General features: G+C 35.3%; 2 protein-coding genes across 2 annotated transcripts; one reads left to right on the forward strand and one right to left on the reverse strand.

Moving 5' to 3' along the window:
* The first annotated feature begins 4,019 nt into the window (after window positions 1–4,019).
* On the forward strand, window positions 4,020–5,231 carry LOC136805403 (probable ATP-dependent DNA helicase RecS). The gene is made up of 3 exons (XM_067061985.1): window positions 4,020–4,434; window positions 4,740–4,913; window positions 5,212–5,231. Exons 1-3 carry the CDS (start codon window positions 4,020–4,022, stop codon window positions 5,229–5,231), a joined length of 609 nt encoding a protein of 202 aa, XP_066918086.1.
* Window positions 5,232–8,784: 3,553 nt separating this feature from the next.
* Window positions 8,785–10,137, reverse strand: LOC136805411 (uncharacterized). The gene has a single exon (XM_067061997.1). It carries the CDS (start codon window positions 10,135–10,137, stop codon window positions 8,785–8,787), a length of 1,353 nt encoding a protein of 450 aa, XP_066918098.1.
* Window positions 10,138–22,876: the final 12,739 nt, after the last annotated feature.

A 22,876-nucleotide genomic window follows, 5' to 3' on the forward strand; every position in this document is an offset into this window, starting at 1 on the left:
GGGTACATCTGTTTGTAGCAATTATGAAACTCATCTCTGTCATTTAAGGCACGCAAATCATCAATAAATCTACCTACAGAGTGGAAGTTATAGGCACTAGGCGAACTAGCAGAAATGAGACCTTTGACATACTCAGATTCAAAATGGTACAAAAACAGATTTGCCCAAAAAGGAGCAGTATCTATTCCCATGGGAATTCCAATGCACTGTTTAAGAATAAAATTGCCAACTTTGAAAAAGCAATTTTTTATCAGAAAGGACACACACTCAGACAGTGAAGTACTAGTAAAGAAACTATCATCCTTCCCTTTTGTAGTCCAGTATGCTGAAATATTTGAAAAACCATCCCAAAGCCGGAGACCAAAACAAATTATCTTCCAAGATTATGGCGCCCTTTTGGATCTATTGTTAAGGCCATCTAAAATGGTGGAAAGAGTTGCGGAAAGACAAAGGCGCCCGCTGCTTTGAGGGTGGCAACGCCAAAACGCCCAATATGATCTTCCAACAGAAGCCGAGTTAATTGTCGCGCGAGTTACATCATGCACTCCACCGCAGCGCACAACGAAGCGTGTTTCAATGAATATCATTAATTATAAGAATATCTTATGTGCTTACCTTCAGTAAACTTTGAGTGCTTCATTGAAAATGAAGAAGGTAAGAAGATAAAAAATGCGCTGGATAATTTTCATTGTAACAGTTTGGTCAATCATTGCTGAAAGTTTGAAAAAGTTTTTCCGACACAAAAAAAATCTCGGCCAATCAAAAGCACAGTGTGCTTATACTTACTATGTTTGCTACATCGTCTAGGCTAAAAAAAATGCGAAAAGACACGAACGCCATTTTTTAATGAGTGATGTTATGATTTTTTTGATTGCGGCCGCGTACAGGAACTCGCCAAATGTTCCTAACTGATTATGTACATAATGAATAAATGAGTTTCTGATTGTATAGGATGATATTCAGAGACATCCACTCGATGATAATGTTAAGTACTAATGTTCTTCTTCCCTGGTTTAACATACTATGATATAATAAATCGTATACAAGATGGTAGCCTAGCTATGCTATATATACACTGATGACCTATGGTTTGTTTTCAATTCGGATTGGGGGCTTTTTACCCCTGGTACAGGATTCCCTGCTTGATTTGGCAAACAGTTCCAAACGAGACACCAGAATGGGGCTAGACTACAATTTCAAGATGAACCAACTATAGAGATTTCAGAGAGATTTTCAGTACAAATTCTAGTTTTGGATACTTTAATGCATCACATTAATCAATTTTCTAATGGAATATTTTTTTCTTGAGGAGTCTGAATAAAATAGTTTTGCGCGTTTTCTCTAAATTTTCATTTGGAATGGCAAAAGGCTATTATTATCAATCTGCTTGAAATTATTTAAGTCACCTTTTGGCAGCAATAAATTTGACATAATAAGAATCAAAATTATATAGATTTTTGTATAATTTATAATTTTTTGTGTAAAGTTCAAAAAGTTCTTAAAACAAGTAATACTTTAATGGACCTACTTATTTATAAAACGAATAATTAGAATTTAATGGGAGTAATGTATAATTTTGGGCATTGCCATTTTACATCATTGTGCGAAAAATCATGAAAATCTGTTGAGTATAAGTTGAAAAAATGAAGGAAACCGTTTTACGCCGGTTTTCGCCTGTTCCGGCAATTTCTAAGGAGTTCCGGATTCAAAGGATGATTTTTTTGGAAATCAAACAATGCTAAGTTTTGGGCATCATCATAAAGAACATTTTTCTGTAAAAGAAACAATTAAATAAGTTGAAAAAATGTGACAGAAATGTAAAAAAAACGACGATTTCCGGCACATTTCCGGTTCTACAGACCGGAAAAAAATTTTTTTCGACAAACAGTTTTCGACACCTTTGCGGCAGTACTAATGTGCATCTATGTGCAAAAAATCGCAAAAAACTAATGAGAAAATCTCCAGAAAATCTCAAAAAACCGCTTTTTTCGGGACATTTCCGGTTCTAGCGGCCGGAAAAATTTCTTTTTCGAAAATTGGGCTCTGTCACATTTTGGGCATTGCCATTTTACATCATTGTGCAAAAATCATGAAAATCTGTGGAGTATAAGTTGAAAAAATGAAGGAAAACCGTTTTTACGCCGGTTTTCGGCTGTTCCGGCGATTTTTTAAGGAGTTCCCGGATTCAAAGGATGATTTTTTGGAAATCAAACGATGTAAGTTTTGGGCATCTCATAAAGAACATTTTTCTGTAAAGAACAATTAATAAGTTTTGAAAAAACGTGACGGAAATGTGAAAAAAACGACGATTTCCGGCACATTTCCGGTTCTACAGACCGGAAAAAATTTTTTTCGGCAAACGGTTTTCGACACCTTTTCGGCAGTACTAATGTGCATCTATGTGCAAAAAACTAATGATAAAATCTCGAGAAAATCTCAAAAAACCGCTTTTTTCGGGATATTTCCGGTTCTACCGGCCGGAAAAATTTTTTTTTCGAAAATCGGGCTCCGTCACATTCGAGGGTTTATAGTAATGCACCTTTGTGCAAAAAATCAGAAAAATTGAATGAGCCAATCTCGAGAAAAGTTGGTAACTAACGAACGAACGAACTAACTAACGAACACGGGTTAATTTATAGGACCTCCACCCCACCGGGGTAGGTCCAAAAATTAATGATAGTTATGATTTTTGTCATTGATATAATGAATTGCCATTGTTTTACACCTCCTTTCTCTTTCTTTCATTTTTCCATATTTTAGAGGCCACTCTTTTTTTGGTTCTTAAAACACTTTGACCCAAAGAACTATCTTAGTTTTACCAGCTTCATTTTGTGTTTAAATGAAATGAATTTTAATTCTCTATCTCTGGTTCATGGTACATTGGGCATAAAAAGGTGTCTGTTTTAGCCAATCTAGAGGGTCGAAATTGAAAGATTTTCTGCCCCGTCGGATAAGATAAGATAAAAACAGTGAATAAAAACCTAAGAACGATTAGCTCATAAATATTAAGCTTTCAAAGCCGTTCATCACAAAGATGAACACCAATATCTAGCATCAGGTGTGAACATGAGTAAGCATGCCCTGCTTCTTAAGTCACCCGTCATCTCACCAAAAGAGAAAAAAGTTTTGATCGAGCACAATCTAGAAGAGATTAGGAAAGAAAGACGCATTATCGAAAAGTTGGCCTAAAGCCCGGTTCGGCGTGCCGTATCCGAGTGGCCGCACGAGTGACACAGGAAAAAATCATCAAATCACACGCGTGTGAAATTCAATACCTTAAAGGAAGAAATTTTGGCGGATTTGACTGAAATCCGCCAAATTAAGTTCCCGCCAAAATTTCTTTTTTCCGCCATCCGCCAAATTAAATTCCCGCCAAATTAAACATTTTGAAAAAATATGATCTCTTTTAAAGTGTTTTTGCTATTTTTTTGCTGTTTTGACGCCATCTTAAGGTTAAATTTTTAAGCGACCGCCAAATTAAATTCCCGCCAAATTTAGTTTTTTCGTCCATCCGCCAAATTAAATTCCCCCTGAAAAAACTTTTTTGGTCATCCGCTAAATTAAATTCCCGCCAAAATTTCTTCCTTTAAGGTAATCACAAATTGTGAAATTGCTATTTCCCACGCGTGTGAATTTGCAAACTTTCACACAAGTGGGAAATACTAGAAACTCAAACGTGTTTTTTGCTATTTCCCAAATGAAAATAGAAAATAGAAAAGAAGGTTTTGCAAAATATGAACCGTTTTTCGTAAAACGTAGTGAAAAGTAAAAGTAAAAGATAAACATGTAAGTACAAACAATTATAGTCAGAAAATCTGCCGTATACTATCTTCGCTTTCTGATTTGAATGATGGCGCTGCGATAGGACGTCAGAGGGAACCCCTCGACAGTTTTATGTCGACGCATGCGTCAACTTTTGAAAATAATTCAAATTTGCGCAATATCCGTGGTTGTTTATTAAAAAAAGAAATGGCCGTGTTGTTCTCAAAGTTAGTAGCAAATTTAGCAGTGAAGGAATTATGGAAAACTTAAAGAAGAAAATCATCAGAAATCATGTCGAGAAGATAATGGAAGTCTTTCCTTTTACCATTAAGGAAAAGCAATTCGATGATGTTGCTAATATTGTACGTGGTAAAGACACTTTGTGTGTATTACCAACATCATTTGGAAAGAGTTTGATTTATCAAATGCTTCCTGTTCTGGCTAAAAACCTAGGCTTGGCACCTTCCCCTTTGGTGATTGTGGTTTCACCCCTGATTGCATTGATCAAGGACCAGATTCATGAGGCTAACAGCTCACCACTTGGTTTAAAAGCTTGTGCTGTCCAAGAAGACATGAAGGGCTTCAGCATGATTTTTGGTACTCCAGACGAGACGTGGCTTAAAAACAGTACAGCTCAAAAATTTCACAAATCAGCTTTCACAAAGTTTCCTGGTATGTGCTATATGCTATTTTAAGATTACAATGTCGCTTTGTGTTTTGTTTTTACATTACATTGCAGTTAGACAAGACCGACTCTCTCTTCTTGGCTGGTTTTACTTTTTTACCAGTCCAAAAACTTCTCAGGGAAATCTACCTAGACGTAGACAGGAGGGTTTCATTGTACATTTATCAGATTTACTGTAGGATAATCAAAAGAAGTACTGCAGATATTAATTTTTGGATGCAGCTACTACTAAACAATGAACACAATAAACTCATTGAAATAAAATTATATTTCATATTTTTCATGGGAGAAGCATCGAAAACAGAAGCTGCATTTCATGAATCCATTGCTCGTATATCAGAGTTACGATCAATCTGCAGATCAAACTTGCCAGTCTTAGCCACAAGCGCAACTGTCAATGCTGACCTGACAGAGCTCATCATGAACAGTGTAGAACTCTCCAAAAATGTCAAAGTCATTGCTGCCTGTAGTGACAGGTCAAACATTAAATTGAACATCATAAACATAAAAGAAAAGGACAATTATTCCTCTTTAAAATGGCTGATTGGGCTTGAAAGTAATTTTAAAGTATTAATATACTGTAGATCTATGGAGATGTGTGGTCGCCTGTATAGTGTGCTGTTATCATTCTTTGTTGAACATTATGAAAACCCAGAAAGTATTGTGGCAATGTTTCATGCTTACACCCCTGATTCGTGTAAGGAGAAGGTATTGCAATCACTTCGAATTGATAACTCTATAATGAGAATCATCATTTGTACCAGTGCCCTTGAATGCGGAGTGAATGTGAAAAATGTTTGTAATGTTATTCATTATGGGCCATCATATGACGTTGTAGATTATTGCCAACAGATTGGGAGGGCTGGTAGAAACACCAATGATCAATGTTACGCTGTTATGTATTTGTATTCTAATGCAAAAAGAAATATTACACAAAAACTCAAAACTTACATTTCCTGTAAGTCATGTCTGAGAACAGAATTATACACCCAATTCAATGAAAATGGTGATATTATTCCGCCGTTTGAACCCAAGCATAATTGTTGTACAATATGTTCTGTCAATTGTGATTGTGGTAGGGGGGACAGTGAAAATTTTAAATTGGTTCTGGCCAAATGAGACCAAGTTTTTCTGAAAGCCCTTCTCGTTAGAAAAAAAAATGAGGGGTCACCCAACTTCATAGCTCAAGCGGTTCTCGAGATATGCTCGTTCAAAGTTGCTTAAAATATGCCTTTTTTGGTACAATTTGGAAATAAATCCACAACCTTTTTCAAGCAAGACCTCAAATCCAGAACGGCACCAAAAGATGCAAAAAACTGCTTTTAACGAATTGAATTCTAAGACAAAAATGATTATAACTTTCCATCCAATAAAGCTTTTGACTTGAAATTTTCAGGAGCTCCTCAGCAATTTCATCCAGTTTTATTCCATTGAAATCAATACCAATTAAGAAATATTTAAAATGCATAAATTAAGAAATAATTAGTTAAATTATGCAAAAAATTGATGCCAAAAATCAGAAAAATGGCTATAACTCAAGTTCAGATGACCGTTTTTCGCTCAAACTTTCAGAGATGCTTCACATAACTGAAAGACATCTGACAAACCCATTTTCATATATAAATTCATCCTTAATTTATGCAAAACGACATTTTGAGAGATAATTTATGCAAGAAAAAGAAAAGGCTGTAATTCCAGTTCTGCTAACCTTTTTTCGCTCAAATTTTCAGAAATGCTTCACATAACTGAAAGACATCTTACAAAAACGTTTTCATATATAAATTCATACTTAATTTATGCAAAACGACATTCTGGGAGATAATTTATGCAAGACAAAAAGAAAAGGCCGTAATTCCAGTTCTGGTAACCGTTTTTCACTCAAATTTTCAGAGATGCTTCACATAACTGAAAGACATCGCACAAAAACATTTTTATATATAAATCCATCCTTAATTTATGCGAAACGATATTCTGGGAGATAATTTATGCAAGACAAAAAGAAAAAGCTGTAATTCCAGTTCTGGTCACCGTTTTTCACTCAATTTCCAGAGATGCTTCACATAACTGAAAGACATTTCACATAAACATTTTCATGTACAAATTCATCTTTAATTTATGCAAAACGACATTCTGAGAGATAATTTATGCGAGAAATAAGGAAAAAACTGTAACTCCTGTCCTGGTGACCGTTTTTCGCTCAAATTTTCAGGGATGCTTCACATAACTGAAAGACATCTCACAAAAACATTTTTCATGTACAAATTCATCTTTAATTTATGCCAAACGGCATTCTGAGAGATAATTTATGCGAGAAAAAAGAAAAAAACTGTAACTCTTGTTCCCGTGACCGTTTTTCGCTCAAATTTTCAGGAATGCTACACTACAGTGAAAGACATCTTATCATGGCAAGCAAAGGTTGTACAAATTCATAAATAAAATTGTTTTACAATAAATGCATACCATTCGTTGTCATCGATACCAGTTACAAAGTCAACAAAAATAACCAAATTACATTCCAGGATTTGAATATGTATCCAAACAAATCTACCAATTTCAGTTACTGTTTTTTATATAGTTTGTTTTCTAAAAGCAAAATAAAATGTGTATAATACATATGTTGTACATTGCGAAAGAAAAGGATTAGAATGAATAGTTTTAGATATTTCTGTTCGAAAAATATAAAAACATCTCAGAGTATACAGAAAGACAAATCACTTTCCATTCTTAGAAAAACAAAGGGTCAGAACAAATAATTTTAGATACTTCTGTTCGAAAAAGATAACCACTCAAGAATTAAGAAAATTTAGCTTTGATTCAACTGCTTGTTTAATTTCTTTATCTTACAGAAGCATGAAAAGAAACAATGTTTATTTATGGTTGTTTGTAATATTCTTTTAGATTTAAAGAACAATTTATAAAAGATTATAAAAAAGAAATTATTTATCGTCCCCAATTGGTTGTTGAGCAAGCCAACAACCAAATTAAGGATGTCCAAATTTGGTTGATTGTTGTAGGGGTGGGGGTGACGGACACATCCACCTCGCCCTCGCCCACTTCCTCTGTTGTGGTTGATCATCATGCACTGGTATATCTTCATAAATTATATCAACCACTGGCACATATTCATCTGCTTCAAGGAATGGCGTATCTTCAACAATTACTTCAGGTAATGGCTCATCTTGGTTCTCACCTTGATACTCTACAAATTCAGCTGTGACTCCTTCATCCTCAATACCCTGAATGAAACTAAACTGTATAATCAATAATACTGTAAAAGCTGCTACTACTAATAACATTGTAATGGTTTTATCTGAGTGAATATAACTACATAAATAACCCTTTGATACCTACGTTTGCCACGGTAGATGCCGGCGAGAGTGACTCTGTCGAGGACATCTTTTCTAGATGGTTTTCTTTTAGTTAAAGCTGAAAAATACAGAAGGTATGATTTAAAGAATTGTTGTAACTACCATGGCTAGGCCTAAAAAAAGAGTCATTTTTCAATTGGATAGTTAAATGGCAAGTTTGAGGAACTGCCCCACCTCGCAGCCCTCTAGTCCATCACTCCTTTTTTAAGTTGATGGTCCTGTATCATGGAACACAATGGATTAAAGGACTCAGAGATTTCAGAATATAGATGATTTATGAATATGAAAGCTTGTTAGCTTGTGTTGTATTCAAAATAATGTATATTGTCAAAAAGTGAGTCTTTTTTGTCTCCTTTGAACAGATCATTGATTAATCATTAAAGTGACAACAGTTTTTTATTGACAACAGTGTAACAGTAACTATAGGTGAAAGCTGTCCCTCAGAAAATTTTGCATGTAAGGTATCGCATAATTCAGTAAAGAACCTTTTTTAGGTATTGAATGAGTGCGAGAGTCGCCCCTCCACGCGACCTCAAGTCCACCACACCAGCTGATATTGATGGTCCTATAGTTTTGGTTTTGATCAGTAAGGATTCAATGAGTTTAGAACTTAAAGGGTTTCACACATAATCAACAATAAGTTTGGAATTTTAAAACAAATCTCTCTTTATATCATTCAAACGTTGGAGAAATCAACATTTTGGGGGAGTACCTTTTAATCATGCAAATCTCACTCAGATGTATACAATTGCAGGCTTTCCATTTGAGAAGCCTTTTCTGCAATAATTATTTCATTTATCACAGGTGACTTGTCAAGTTTAAGGTACATTTTGAATCATTGACAATGTGACTATCTCCTTGTAAGTATGTCAGATAAGAGAGGATCTATTTAGAATATAAAATAATTTATTAGCTTTAACTATTCCAGTAAATAAAATGATTATGGGTGTGACAACCCCAATTGAAAATTCATTCTTCTAACCCTACTACACATTCTAGAAACCTTACACGCCCATTCAAATGTAATTCTATCAAAGGCTCAAGAAAATATTCTTTCTCTGTGATTTCATCTTCACTCCCCTCGTTCAACTCGAAATAGACATAGAAATCAGGGTTTTCAGGGTCTTTACTTTCCTGATCGACATCTGCGACTTCACCTTCCCACCATTTATCAATGCTGTCTTCCTCATAGAGGACTTCTATTTTGGAATCGATTAAATCTGATGTAACAATATTTATGAGAGTCAAGTCACCACTTAAAAAATCTTCATGGAGGTTAGCAGTACATGTATCATTTCCTTCTGAGTCAGAATGATGATATTGACTGAGAAATTTTGGGTTTTTGACACCCTTATGCCACCCAAGTTCTCCATCTCTTTCAGTGTTATGACTAACAAGTTTTCCAATCAAATCAGAAGCAACGGAAATTATTGGTGATTGCGATTCAGAACTTTTAGCAACTTTTTGCTTCTTAGAGACGTTCTTTTTATGATTTGTTGCAACTCTTTTTTTACTTTTGGGTTGAATTTTGGCACTTGCTTTTTGCTTTCCCTGTTTTTTATTTTTTTCCCCATTTACAAGTATCTCTTCTTTTCTTTGTTTGACAATTTCATTAGACAAAATTACTGGCTCTGAAAAGTGAAGATTAACAGATTCGGGTTCTTCTTCAGTATTTTCGACTTCCTTTTCTTCAATAATTTTCAAAAGGTTATTTGTAAGTTCCTCTATGCTTTTGTTTTTTCCTTGTGATGTAAGAAAGAAAAGAGATTTATCACATATTGTATTCATTTGGAGAACAGTTTTGCGAAAGTCTAATTGGACCTTTAATGCTTCTCTTTTGCTCTTAACAGTTTCAAGTTTACTTAGCTCCTCTTCAATGGTTTTTTTGTCAGTCCACAATCCATTACATTTCTCTTGAATTTGAATAGTCAATTGCTCCTTTAATGATGCTAAGTTTTCAGCTTTTCTTTGTTTTTCAAGTGGTGCTTGTTTAGATTTTTCTACTTTTTCATTGTGAATCTGTTGCTTTCTCTGAAAGTAGAGCTTTTTTTGTTCTTTTACACTTGTTCTAGCTCTTTCCATAACTACTTCAAGATCAGATTTAGACAGACCATCCATCCAGGCTTTTGTTTTATTTAAATTGAACATGATGATCCCTTCATAAACCATGTCTAGCGCTTTAGGTTTAGCAAGCTTAAGCCAATCAAGCATACCAAATGTTCTTTCATTCAAAGCATTTGATGTTGGCACAGCTGCAGCTTCTTTGCAACCTTCCTCTGAAGGATTATCATACTTACATCCGACTAAATGGTATTCTAACATCCTTTTCGAGACCACAGTGAAACTGGCAAATATCATTTCAAGCAAAGGTTTTGTCATGGCCTCATCGTGTTCAAATTGAGAAGTCAAAGATTCGAAAATGACGTGATTTGGAAAAAGAAAATCAGAACAGAATAGGAATTCAGATGAATCAACACTCCACTTTTCGAATTTCTTAAGCATTATTTGATAGTTCTTTGACATTTTCAAGGCAGTTTTTGATTCCGCCATCTGTCTCCAAAAGGGGCCTGTTACCTTTTTGTGTATTAGACCAAGAGCTCTACAGCCCACCTTGTATGCAAGAACTTTCAAGTCATAATAAACAGCAGTTAAGAGCTTATTCTCATTATAAAAATCGTCGAAAAAAGCTTCTAGCAACGAATGTAGATAGAAAACCCCAGCACCATTTAGGAACAATATATTAAATCTATTCCCTAAAAATGGGTAAAGTGGAATTTCATTCATATTATGCTCGCTTAGTAAAAAGGTAGAAAACTGTACCATGCAACCACTTTTATCACAACCCCTTTCTTGGACAGATTTGCACACTGTCCTAATAGTGCGGGTGCAACCTGATTCTCAATTTGAATATCCACCATGAGCAAGGGACCCTATTCTTTTTGTCTTTATCATAAAGTAAACCCTCCCTAACTTTCAAAGTGGCCTCAGCTTGATCTGCTAGTCCGACAAGATAATGGAGTCCGCAAAAGAATTCATTTATATTCTTCAACTTTGACTTTTCTTTATCTGATAGATTTTCCCATCCTTCTATAATTTGTGGTAAAACAGAGGCTCTATATTCCTTGAAGATGTGATTAAATTTTTTTTGAGTGCTGCAGCGGTCACTCATGAGATATTTTATTGAGTCAAAGACTTTGTTGCTGAAAGATTTGTCCGAGGACTTTTTAGATAAATCATCAATGATATTTTGTAAGACTTTTAATTGCATTTCAGCATCGCCTGAGCTCGTCTCTCTAAGGCCAGCATTGAGAGTTTCACCAGTTTTAGTTGTAATGTCGTATGATAAATATGAGCGACCTTTTTCTGAAGTGCCATCACTATGCAGGGTAATTAGATCAGAAAAGTTTGTTGCAGAATCACTTTCAGAAATTTTTTCCCCAAATAAAGCATGAACTAAACGTTGTTGTGCAAGATTCCTGGCCTCAAGAAGCATTCCCTTAGCAAAAGTCTCCCCCGGTAGTACAGGAGCATCGCGCTTGGCAATATTTTTAAGTACTGTTCTAATAACCTCCTTTACTTTGGATGTACCCACACCCATGCATAGGAGGTCTTCATAAACAGCGCAGATGTCAGCATTGTAACGCCCTTTATGAAAAACTTTTATTTCATTATTTTTCATCAAATCTTCCAGCTCTTCCTCTGCAGTAAGTTTTTCATTTTCTAAAATTTTTACATGATCTTTCAAAATTTTAATTTCAGCTTTGAGATTTTTAGTATGGGATTGAAAGCCATTTTCATTGGTTTCACCAATTTTTTTTCAAAATTTACTACCTTTTTTTTCAAATCATAGCCCCTCCTCCTATATTTGGTAGATTTGACTAGGGCCTTATCTAGTTTTGTATTCAATTTTTGAATGTATTTTTCATTTTCAGAAGTGCTTTCTGCAATAGAAGACTGAAGGGAACTTATCATTTCATTTTTTTCATACAGCTTCTCATTTGTCTCAATCACTTTATCCTTTTGAAGCTTTTTGACATTACGTGTCGACAAGTGTCCCAACTTTGATAATGCTTTACTCAAATCAGAGGAGGTTTTCTCACTTTCTATCTGAAGGCATTTAAGTTCATTCAAATACTTCATCTTATCTTTACTCTCTTCCTTTAAGGCCTCAAAAAGTATTTGGATTGAAAAACTTTGGATTCCAGATCACTATTTTCTTCTAACAACAATGATATTGTTTTATCAAATTCTTCAGGGTCCAAAGTTTCATTTCTGGTTTTACTTAGATTTTTGCTGCTCACGGGATTATCATTTGAAACTGTTGGGTTTATACTTGAGGGAACAGGAAAGGAAAATGCCTTATTTAAAAAGGTGCTTAAATTGTTAACACGTAAACTTTTTTTATCTTCACTTAAATTTTTTTGAATCTCTCAAAATGATGGACACACTCAGGAAATAAGGGAATCATACATTGATGAAATTTGCTCCAACTTGGAGTGAAATGACCCAAAAAATAGGACTTCAACTCTAAAACAATCCCATTTGTGACAACAACTGACTTGTCAACTTTCGTAATTTCAGCGATGGCATTTTTTAGGCAATCCCTACCATTCCCATCAATTTGATCAGAAGTCAACCCAATAGCACTACACATGGGACCAATTTCTAAAGATGACGATAAACTAACGTCACAATCATAGAAATCTGTTATGTAATTTTCAAGACAGTCTTCGTTTTTCGAAATAAACTTCATCATCTTTCTTTGAAAATTTGAGGGTTTTTTAATAATCAACAAAACATCTTTATAAAATAACAAACTAAGGATTGGGACGAGATTTCCAGGAACAGAGAGTGAATTTTCATCAAGGAAAGACAAAATTTCTGAAAAAATTTTATAACTCACCTTACTATTTTTATTCCAAGATTCCGGAAGTTGTTTTTCATACACTATATCTTGGAGATCCTTTTTCGAGAAAAAGTTGTTTACATTTGTGGCCGCCATTTTAGGAAGTTATAAACCAATCAGAAATTGGAAAAAGTCAATCTTTACCTAATGTTTAATCCGAAAAGAAAAAAATATGTCCGACGAAAAAATCACTTACCAACCACTACAAAACTCTAATTTACCAATGAGCTATTTGAAATCAATAAAAAATAACTTTACAGTGTTAAAGAGGAAGCTTTGGGCTTTCTTTTGATACCCGGCCTCTACACTGAGACCATGAGATTGATATGATAAAATCGGAAATAGTTTTTCAACTTGGAATTACTTCAAGATGTCAGCGATTCACTGTGGAGGCCATAGCTCAAAAGAAGGACAAAAGCTTCTTTCTTCTTTTACAAGCAAAAAAACCGCAAGTCACGGGACCGAACAGCTCAACGGTAATCTTAACAAAGGTAAAGGTGATTGTTTCGAACATCCGGTGCCGTATTTTTTTTGTAAACAAATATTGCAGCCGAGCGTCAAAAATCACTCGAAGCGAAAAAACGAAGAGGGCGAAGGACTTCTGGTTTTTTGCAGTGTAAAGCTGAGTTAATTCTCTTGAGATTGAAAAAAAATTGTAAGTTTTATTCTGTCTCTGTCATTGAGATATTGTTTTCTGAACTTTTTTTTTAACCTTTTTTTCTTCCGCGCGGTTTTTGTCGCGCTCGAATTTTCCGACTTCCGTCATCCCTAATTGTGGTCCAATCAGGGCGTACGAGGTATTGAATTTTTTTGATTAATTACAAATTGATAAATTTAGAGTTTAAAACAGAGATTCCTAATTTCAATAAAAATTTGTCTGACGGTCAGCAAGGATGGAAAATACTCACTCAGGTATTGTGACCCCCCTTGAACCCAACGACATCAATAAAAATATCGAAAAACTATTAGAAACACTAATTGGTGATGGGGAGACAATTGAAAATGTTGTACGTCTTCGAAGAGTTGGGGTTGCAGAATTGAGCAACAATAAGCGTGATCTTGTGCCTGAACGGAAAACTTGTTTGGTTTTTTTGCAATGGCCTTTCCAACAATATTCATTAATGGTTCAGCTGATATCACCATTCCTCAGTTGACATCTCCAGATTATCAAGAGTGGGTTGATCATATTTACCATTGTGGTGACAATCGTGTGAGCTCTCATCCAACCCTACGTTTTTTACTCCTCAATCTTGGTATGCGAGAAAGGGCTTTAAATCAAGATTCATTTATTGTGGCCCAACAATTACATGATGCACATCTTTCCGTTGAAGAATTGCGTGAAAATTTAGAGAATGGAGACCAGTCAGTTCCAAGGAAGTTAATCAGTGTCGGGGCTAAGTTTGCCAACAGTGACCCATATTGGAGGGACCGTAAAATAGAACTGGATAATCTTGTTTTGTTTAGAAAGATTGAATGTGGAGATCTGCCTGCTTACTTTGACACCAACTCAATGGCTGAACATCATTGGGATCCCCTCAAACAGTTACTTGCAAAGTATGAGTTTGTTGTAAAAAATGTAACGTTTGAATCTGTTAAGGAGAAAATTGAAAATGATTTTTCATACCACAGAAGATAATCCCTCGTAAGGGTCGGTTAATGATGATAGTTGGTTAATGATGGTGATATCACATGACCTTCTGAAACCCCCGGGGGGGGGCACTCAAGGTAAATGACCTACCAGACGTTCGGCCCTTAAGGGTAGGTTTTTCATAGTTCAGCTAGTGCACTGTAAGGGTATGAAATGACAAGACTGCACTGAACTGCACTGTAAGGGTAGGAAATTTTGGTAAAAGGCCAATTTTTTGGTAAAATTATCACAAAATTGGTCAATTTTGGAGGAAAAATTCCACATTTTCTTGGAAAATTGCAAAAATTTTCGCCCTTACGGGCGAGAAATTTTGAAAAAGTGCACTGTAAGGGTATGATTTTTCATGGAAATTCACTGCACTGTAAGGGTCCGATTTTAGAAGCCTAATTTTGGGCCGAACGTATGGTCGATTTCAGATCGAGTGCCCCCCCCGGGCTGAAACCATAACCCTTACTTGATTGATTCAACTTAAATGTTATTTAAGTTTCTGTGGTCAATTTATTCGTTTTTGATTCTTTTAAATTGCTTTAACCGTTTTATCTTTTGTTTTAGTAATAGTATTAATTAAACCAAAAGAAAAATGGCTGGTTTTTTTACCAAAAAAATACGTCTGATGGATGTGAGCACCCAGACGGAGAACGTATACGGTCTTCAGCCCCTGGAGGCAAAGATCGACCAGCTTCAGTCCAAAATAAGCTCCACATTTTCCAGGTTGTCTTTTAATAACGGGCAAAAATCATAAATTCCTAAAAGTCTGCCATGATGGATGGATCTATTGACTTGGGAATTGGTTATCTTTTTAAGATCAAAGCCTTATATTGGAAAAAGAATGATTTTATTATGACTTTGGAGCAATTAATATCATTTCATCTTTCAGTAACAACTGTCGTCATCAAGATCGACGAACAAACGGACACGCTAGAGGCAATAGAAAGGCAGCAGCGGGAAAAAATTAATGGTGAGCTCTTTTTGTTGCATATACCTCCTCTTTAAGCATTCTTAAAACCAGTACTGGTCTGGTTTTGGTTTTCAAGATACCTTAAGAAGGTTAAACCCGCATTTAGGGGCCATTTACCTCTCGGTAACTAATACACGTCTCCTATTATAACTCATCCCCTGCTATCACTTTATGAAAATATATTCCGTAAGCTGATAATACTGGAGGTACCGCTTCACTCCATAATAGCTTCTATAAGAGTTATAAGAGTATCAAGGTGAAATTCGGCCAAACTGTAAGAACACCTTAAGAATACCTCCAGGGGATGGATGAGTTTCACAGATTTTGATTAAACTGCAACAATAACAACTATGTTAATTTTTTCGTTTCTCTTTTATAGAGGATGTGTACGCACGCCGTCACCACCCATATCACCGACATGCACGCTATTTACTTATTTACTTATTTACTTATTTATTTATTTCGTTATATCATTCAATAATAGAGACGATTTTTTATTTTTCCGATACTCAGAGTTTTGTGCTGTTAAGCAGTCTTCAGTCAAATATTTTTTTTCGAATATTGAAAATTCAATATTTTACTCAAAAGCAATTTTATTTTTTCAGTTGCGTAGATACATCAAATAATTCTAACTTCCTCCAAAGTTACTGAAAAAAAATTAAGTTCTCAAAATTTATCGGAACCTTGCATTTTCCGGAAATTAAGGAGCAAATTTTTTTAAAGTTGAAAAATACAAATAATAGTTTGTAAATAATTTTTAGTACATAGTAAATAATGTTGATATATGAATTTTTATATACTGTTAATATATGAATTGTTAAATAAAAGTATTTGTTATTATAAACCTGTTAATAAAGCTGATAAATGAAACCATTTTTTGCGGTCATTATTAGAAACTTGTTATCCTCGTTATGCCCAAAAAACTCTTGCCTAAGGTCCCAGGTCCCAGCTCTTCCATCTTATTTTTGATCATCTGCCATCCAACATAAAAACGTTCTGATGGCTGAAAAGCTCAAGGTTATTTTTCAAAAACTCTAATCAATTTATTTCTTTTGTAGGGTAATATTTTTTATTTTTTATTTAAGTCTCTTTCATCACCAAAAACTTGGTATATAATAGCTAAATATCTCCTAGGTCTATAAACTAAAAAAAAATTACAACTCAGTACCACTGTTGATATTAGGATGAGAGAGATGCAAAAAGAACAAGGCTAGAGTGTCTGCTTTGCCCTGGAGGGAAGACCGCGGCATTTCACCGAGGGGCCTATCCGAGGTGTACACCAGCGGTCTTTCCTCCTAGAGCCTATAGCCGACCCTCAAAAGGCCGGGTGGCCATTGACGCGAGGTCCAAAATGCAAGCTGAGCGAGGGAATCGTCATAACAGAAAAAGAGAAAGAAAAAAGACTCAGAGCGCAAAGGTAGAATGGAGATTCCCTGGCATATGTAAACAAAGTAAAATATCAATCTAAATAAGATACCGTAATGGATAAAAAATGTTCAATGTTATGTACAGTTCAAAAAGTTTTTCTGTTTTCGGTAATATATATATAATATATATATATAATATTTCTCCATATATAATGAGATGTGGCGAGTGCAAAGGTCAGTCGAGATTAGAGATTAGAGGTTGTGAGGCTACACAGACACCGGAAAAAAGTAATCGAGGCTAGGGATCTTCCGCGAGGGAATCCCCGATAAATCAAAATAAACTCAAAAACCCAAAAACGTAAACAAAATGCTCAGTTGATCAGTTTTAAAAGTTGGATGGAAAAACGTTGGTTGAGCCAAAAATTGAGAATTAGAATTACTTAGACTGGGTTGTACTCTCACAAGGTGTTGAATATAGTGACTAGATTTATATACTGTAAGTTTTATAAAAAAGAAATCTATGTTTTTGCAGGTATGTTTGCTTCTAGATGTTGTCTGAACTTGATTCTGTTGTCATAAATATGCCAGTTGTTTAGATAGTTCTGAAGGAGTTGTTGATTAGCAGCCTCCAGAGTTGATAAGGGAGATAATTTTTGGAATTTTCGATTTATAATGAGGTTGAATATATCCACGTTCTCTTGGAGACATAGGTCAAAGATGTCTTGTATTATTGAGAATGTGCGGTCTTCGTTTGAGCTGGTGAGAAGGTTGATAAGATATGTCGAGGTAGTTGGGTTTCTCATTAAAAGTTGAATCAAGTTCATTTTTCTGTTCTTCAAGTCATGTGCAACAGAGTGTAAATTGAACAGTTTATTAATATCATTGCTGCAGTGTTTTGATAGCCCTAACAGTTGTTTTAAGGCACAACGACATTGTCTGTTTACGTTATCGGTGAATGATTTTGATGTATTTGTCAGTTCCAGTCCATATAGCATCTTTGGTACAACAATTGAGCGAAAGATTGTCGCTACAGTGCTTGGGTGCATTTTCCTGACACCACATGAAGTTAACGATGCTGTCGTCGCCCACATTTCTGCAATTCGAGAGTCCTGGTGATTTTTCAACGAAAGTTTGTCTCTGTCCATTTTCCAATTGAAACCCAGATGTTTGAGTTGACACTGCTGTTCAATTTGTTTTTCATTGAGGGTAATACATGGATTGCATAAAGGTGATTGCCCGGATATCAGAAATTGTGTTTTAGAAGGGTTGAATTTGAGACCGTTTTCAATTCCAAAAAGTGTACATTCGTTAATCATTTGCTGTAGGTGTTTCAAATTTGGACTCAAGAGGATGATATCGTCAGCGAATACTATAATCGATGTGTTAATTTGACCTGGTAGATATGTCCCGATATTGAGTCTCTGAATATTATCAATGATGTCTTCTGTGTAAAAGTTATACAAGTATGGGGATAATATTGAGCCTTGACGTACACCCTGGGCAAGACGAAAGGGTGATGTAATGAAGTTTCTGTATTTTGTAGCAGCCTCACCATTTATGTATAATTTTATCAAAAATCTTAGCACAACATCTGGTAGCTTTCTTTGATTTTTCAATTTCTCGAAAAGGACATACCAGTTACAACTATCGAACGCCTTTTCAGCATCCAGGCTGCAGATGTAAACCGGTGAGCCTTTAGAGTTGTAAAATGAGATGGTGTCACGTATCAAAAGTTCAGCATGTATAGTGGAGGCGTCTGAAGTGAATCCAAATTGGGTGTCTTTATGTTCTTTCAGTTGAGGGCATTTAAGAATGATCAGTTTTTCTATGAGTTTGGTTAGGATTGGAATTAGGCTCACTCCACGGTAGTTGTTTGGGTCGTTGATAGGTTTGCGGTGTGATTTCAAAATTGGGACAATGTGGGAAGTTGAGAGGATTGTTGGTAGTCTGGGCGCGTTTAGGATTCTGTTGACAAGGTTAGCTATGTATGATAAAACCTTTTCGTTGGTACAGTGAATGAAATGTTCTGCCTTGATCTCGTAGGGGTCAAAGGTTTTGTTCTTGTTAAGACTGTTGATAGCGGAAAGTATATCGGAATCTGTGATGTGAAAGTCATTTTCTCTGTGTTCTTCTAGTTCTCCTAACATTTTATCAAGATGCTGATTGGAAGTATTGTTGTCAATGTTGTCTGTTCTGGGAGTGTTGAGAAGATTTTCAAAGTGTGAGTTGAAGCCTTTTGTAATATCAGGAATATCAGAGCTGTTGTTAATTGTGTATAGTTTGGACTCTTCTGATTTGGCCGATCGTATTTGATTCCAGTAGGAACGTGGTTTGATCTTCTTAATTTTATCTATATTAACGTAATGCTCTGCAGTAGATTGATTTTTGGACTTTTTGGCTAGGTTTCGAAATTCTTTTCTGGCAAGTAGGTATCTGTTATAATGGACGTTATGAGGGTCTCTGGAAAAATTGTCCTCTCTCCAGGAATTGAACATTTTTTGAAGGATTTTTCTTTTGTTCGTTAGGTCAGCACTCCACCATCGCTTAGTGTTAACAAAATGAAAGTCAGACTCCTTTTTCAAATCTAAATATGCTTGGCTAGCACAGTCTTTTAATGTTTGATGTAAGGTAGAAATCTCTTCTTCGATAATGTCCTGGCATTTTATGGTCTCTATCTTGTTTGTGACTAATGAATTGTAGTTGTTTAAGAAATTTTTATTCTTCCACATGAAGTTTGGAATATGGTTGGATTGTTTAGCTTTATATGTATTAGTGTTACTTGTTTCCATGGTCATTTCGGCTGTTACCGGTAAGTGGTCACTAGTATTTAGGTAGTGCGGTGGGGTTATTCCTGTGCCGACTATTTTGCTGAGGATATTGTGTGATGTTAGTATGTGGTCAATGTAAGATTTATTGTTTTTGACACCTGGAGCCTAAGATTGTCTTAACCTTTTTCTTTTTCCTAATCTTTTAAGTGTCTTTTACTAGGGTATGAGAAAAGAGGAAGGAAAATGAAAATTTAATGTTTAGAGCCTCGATTTGTTCTTCATACAATTCTTTTGAAAGGTTTAGTTGGGAACATTCCCAATAAAATTTTGACATTTTGACACAAACTAATTGTTCACGTCGAAATTTCTTCGCTTTGCGAAAACGGAACGGTCGATTACTTTTCTGCAAAAAAGTTTAATTTTTTTTCTTAAAATAATAGAAACAAAAATAAAGTTTTTCTAAAAGTAATTTCCAGTGAAATTTACGAGATAGATGCTTCTTTTCACTGGTTAAATCGTATCATTCCTTAGAGCAAAGTCGATATTTTTCACCGTTGTCAAGCACTTCTCGATCGTCCATCGTTGTCAAGCACTTTTCGAGACAGCTCTCCGAACATATACATTATTTTTTACGTCTCGCGCATGCGGATCTTGCCAAACGATGCTTCACTCCTTATTCGGGCGCTTCGCGCCCTCATAACGGTCGTTCCGCAAAAAGGGTAAACAACACACAAGAACAAGACAAACGACAAAATACAAGTATCAAAAACACAAATTTAAATCAACATAAAAGGGGTTGCGGAACGAACGTTCTGTTTTCGCAAAGCGAAGAAATCCAAAATGTACTACTCCATCATTAATGCAGAATGACAAAAAGCAACTTATAAGATCTTTTTCTGCTGAAGTAATTACTGTACACGTTTTTTTATAAGCAAGTGTCTGCCCCTATGGCGCTATGTCAGGTTCGCATTTTAAGCTTAGCATTATATTGTTCTTAAAACAAAAGAGCCAACAAATGATAAAGGTACCAAAAACTGAATCTGCACATGCTAATAAATGTTATGCTTATAGAAAAAAATCATGTAGTTATTCAAAAGACCGTCGCCTGGTCGCGTTCTCCCAAACGACTATGCCAAGGAGGAGAATGTTGGAAAAATTAGAAATGCATGAAGACAGGGGTGTTCCAAAAGCACCTGGAGGTATTTGAAAAGGAATTGTACTCAATTTTATAATTTTTTTTTAACAGCTTTAAAAAATCTTGCTGATTAAAATTACAAAAATATTTGCTCAATATATACAACTTTCAACAACTTTTCACAGCATAAATTAACAAAAATTAATATCAAAAATAAAAAATAAAACTCAAAAAATAGCACCGTAGCTGATTGTACTGTTTTACAGAGAGTATTTTTATACAAGGCTTTTGAACTAAAAATAATTTGATGTGTCTTAAAAACAAATCTTCTAGAATTTTTCAACATAAGTATCTGTGAAAATAGACCCTTTCTTAAACTAATAATAAAAAGCTCTAGCATAAAAAGAACAATGAAGAGCGGTGGAATTTGGCACAGACACCCTTGAGAATAAACTATATTGACTTCCAATAGTTTCCAATTTCAAAGATGAACCCTCTCCCCCACAGGACCCCATTTTGTCATTTTGGCCAATTTGAGGTTTGACGGTTGCCAATTTTTGGAAGGAGCACACTGCGACGGAGAGCAGTAAAATTTGGCACAGAAACCCTTAAGAATAAACTCTATTGACTTCCAATAGTTTCCAATTCCAAAAGTAATCACAGGAACTTCAAAAACCAAATTTGAGAATATCAAACGAATATCAAACGTCAAACGTAGAATATCAAACCAACTTCAACTTAATATCGAATCATGTTTTATCGAATCTGGATGGGAATAATAGTGTAATGTTTGCTTGATCTAAAACCACAAAGTCTTTCTCGTTTCATGAAGAATAATTAAAAAAATAATATGTCTGTTCTTCACGTTGTAAAGTCTAAAAGTTAAAATAATTCGAAGTCTAAAAGTTGTTCTTCACACAGTTCCTCCTCAACGAATTTTACTGACCACAATCACCGAAGCAAATATTTTTCAATGGCGTATGATCTTTTTTGTAAAAGCGTTACTCAAATAGTTGAACAGTCAGTGTATTGGCTGACAACGTGACAAAAAATCATTGTTTGGCAACAATATCTGCTGAATGTTAAGTTTAACCATGACAAAATTCAAATAAAATTATAGTGTTTAAAAAGTTAAAATATTTCGAAATCCGAATGTTGTTTTAAATCTGACTTGACTGTTTGTAGTTGATATTTGGTTTGATAAGTCACAAGAACAGTTTTCCATGAAATTAATGGATGTAATAGGAATAGTTACTCCAATCAATTATCGCAAAAAAGTGCCATGAAGTTTGGATGCCACAATGTCTATATGCAAACAACCACCAGACCATTTTATCGAAAATTTCAGTTGACAGCCACATGAAAAAGCCGCAAAAAAGTAGGCCCAGAACCCGGTTCGACACCTAAAGTCTGCACGGGAAAGAACGAAAAATCAACATATCAACTAGTCTGGCATGCTAGACGACTTAACTCAGTAAAAAATAGGAAGTAGAAAACTTGACAGGAGCATCAATATAGTCGTCTAGAATATTTTGTGCACAACAAACTTTTCATAAAAATTCTCTTTTTTCATGTTTTTGGATAACATTTTCAGGGGTCTTGCTGGTTTGTTTTGGTTTTTTTTTTTTTCTTTCACTTAGAAATTCTCATTGGTTGAAATTTTTATTTGTTTATATATTTTGTTGTATATGATTGTTTTTTCACCCCGCAGAAATCTGCGGGCCCTGCTGGGACTCCCGTAAGCTACATAAACCACCTTAGCCCAGTCGTTTATTTTAACCATATCCCGACATAAAAGTTTCCCGCTTTCAACAAAAACGTTATAAACGACTGGATTCCCAGTCTACATATCAACATAAAAGGGGTTGCGGAACGAGCGTTCTGTTTTCGCAAAGCGAAGAAAGAGAATTCTGAGAACCGATTTTCCGTGCTTGTCGAGTTCAACTACCAATTTTTTTAGGCTACCACAAGCAGAGCAGTTGAGACCGACTGGTGAGGCAGCACATCAAAGGACGACTACCATCCCTCTCCGATGGGATATTGGCCCGCCCCTTTAGAGCTACAGCGTGGGCGGCCGCCAATACGCCATCGGAATATCAGATAAAGAATTTTGCTACTTTTATTTCTAAATTGTGAGAAAGGTATTTCGATGTATTTAATTTGATTTAAATTGACAATTAAATGAGAAATCTTCCCTTTTCTGTTTACTACTCTAGGGTACCTAATAAGCGTCCCTCGCTAATTAATTTTTCGAAAATTTTCCACCCAGGACATTCTTA

The sequence above is a fragment of the Clytia hemisphaerica genome, unplaced genomic scaffold (assembly GCF_902728285.1).
Source record: "Clytia hemisphaerica strain Z4C2 unplaced genomic scaffold, Clytia hemisphaerica genome assembly, whole genome shotgun sequence".
Classification (NCBI taxonomy): Eukaryota; Metazoa; Cnidaria; class Hydrozoa; order Leptothecata; family Clytiidae; genus Clytia; species Clytia hemisphaerica.

Bases quoted from the DNA above. Each gene is read 5' to 3' on its own strand.
- LOC136805403 (XM_067061985.1), top strand. From the start codon at position 4,020: ATGGAAAACTTAAAGAAGAAAATCATCAGAAATCATGTCGAGAAGATA. The intron at 4,435-4,739 runs GTATGTGCTATA...TCATGGGAGAAG, and splicing joins AGCTTTCACAAAGTTTCCTG to CATCGAAAACAGAAGCTGCA. The intron at 4,914-5,211 runs GTAGTGACAGGT...CATTTGTACCAG, and splicing joins TGTCAAAGTCATTGCTGCCT to TGCCCTTGAATGCGGAGTGA.
- LOC136805411 (XM_067061997.1), bottom strand. From the start codon at position 10,137: ATGTTAGAATACCATTTAGTCGGATGTAAGTATGATAATCCTTCAGAG.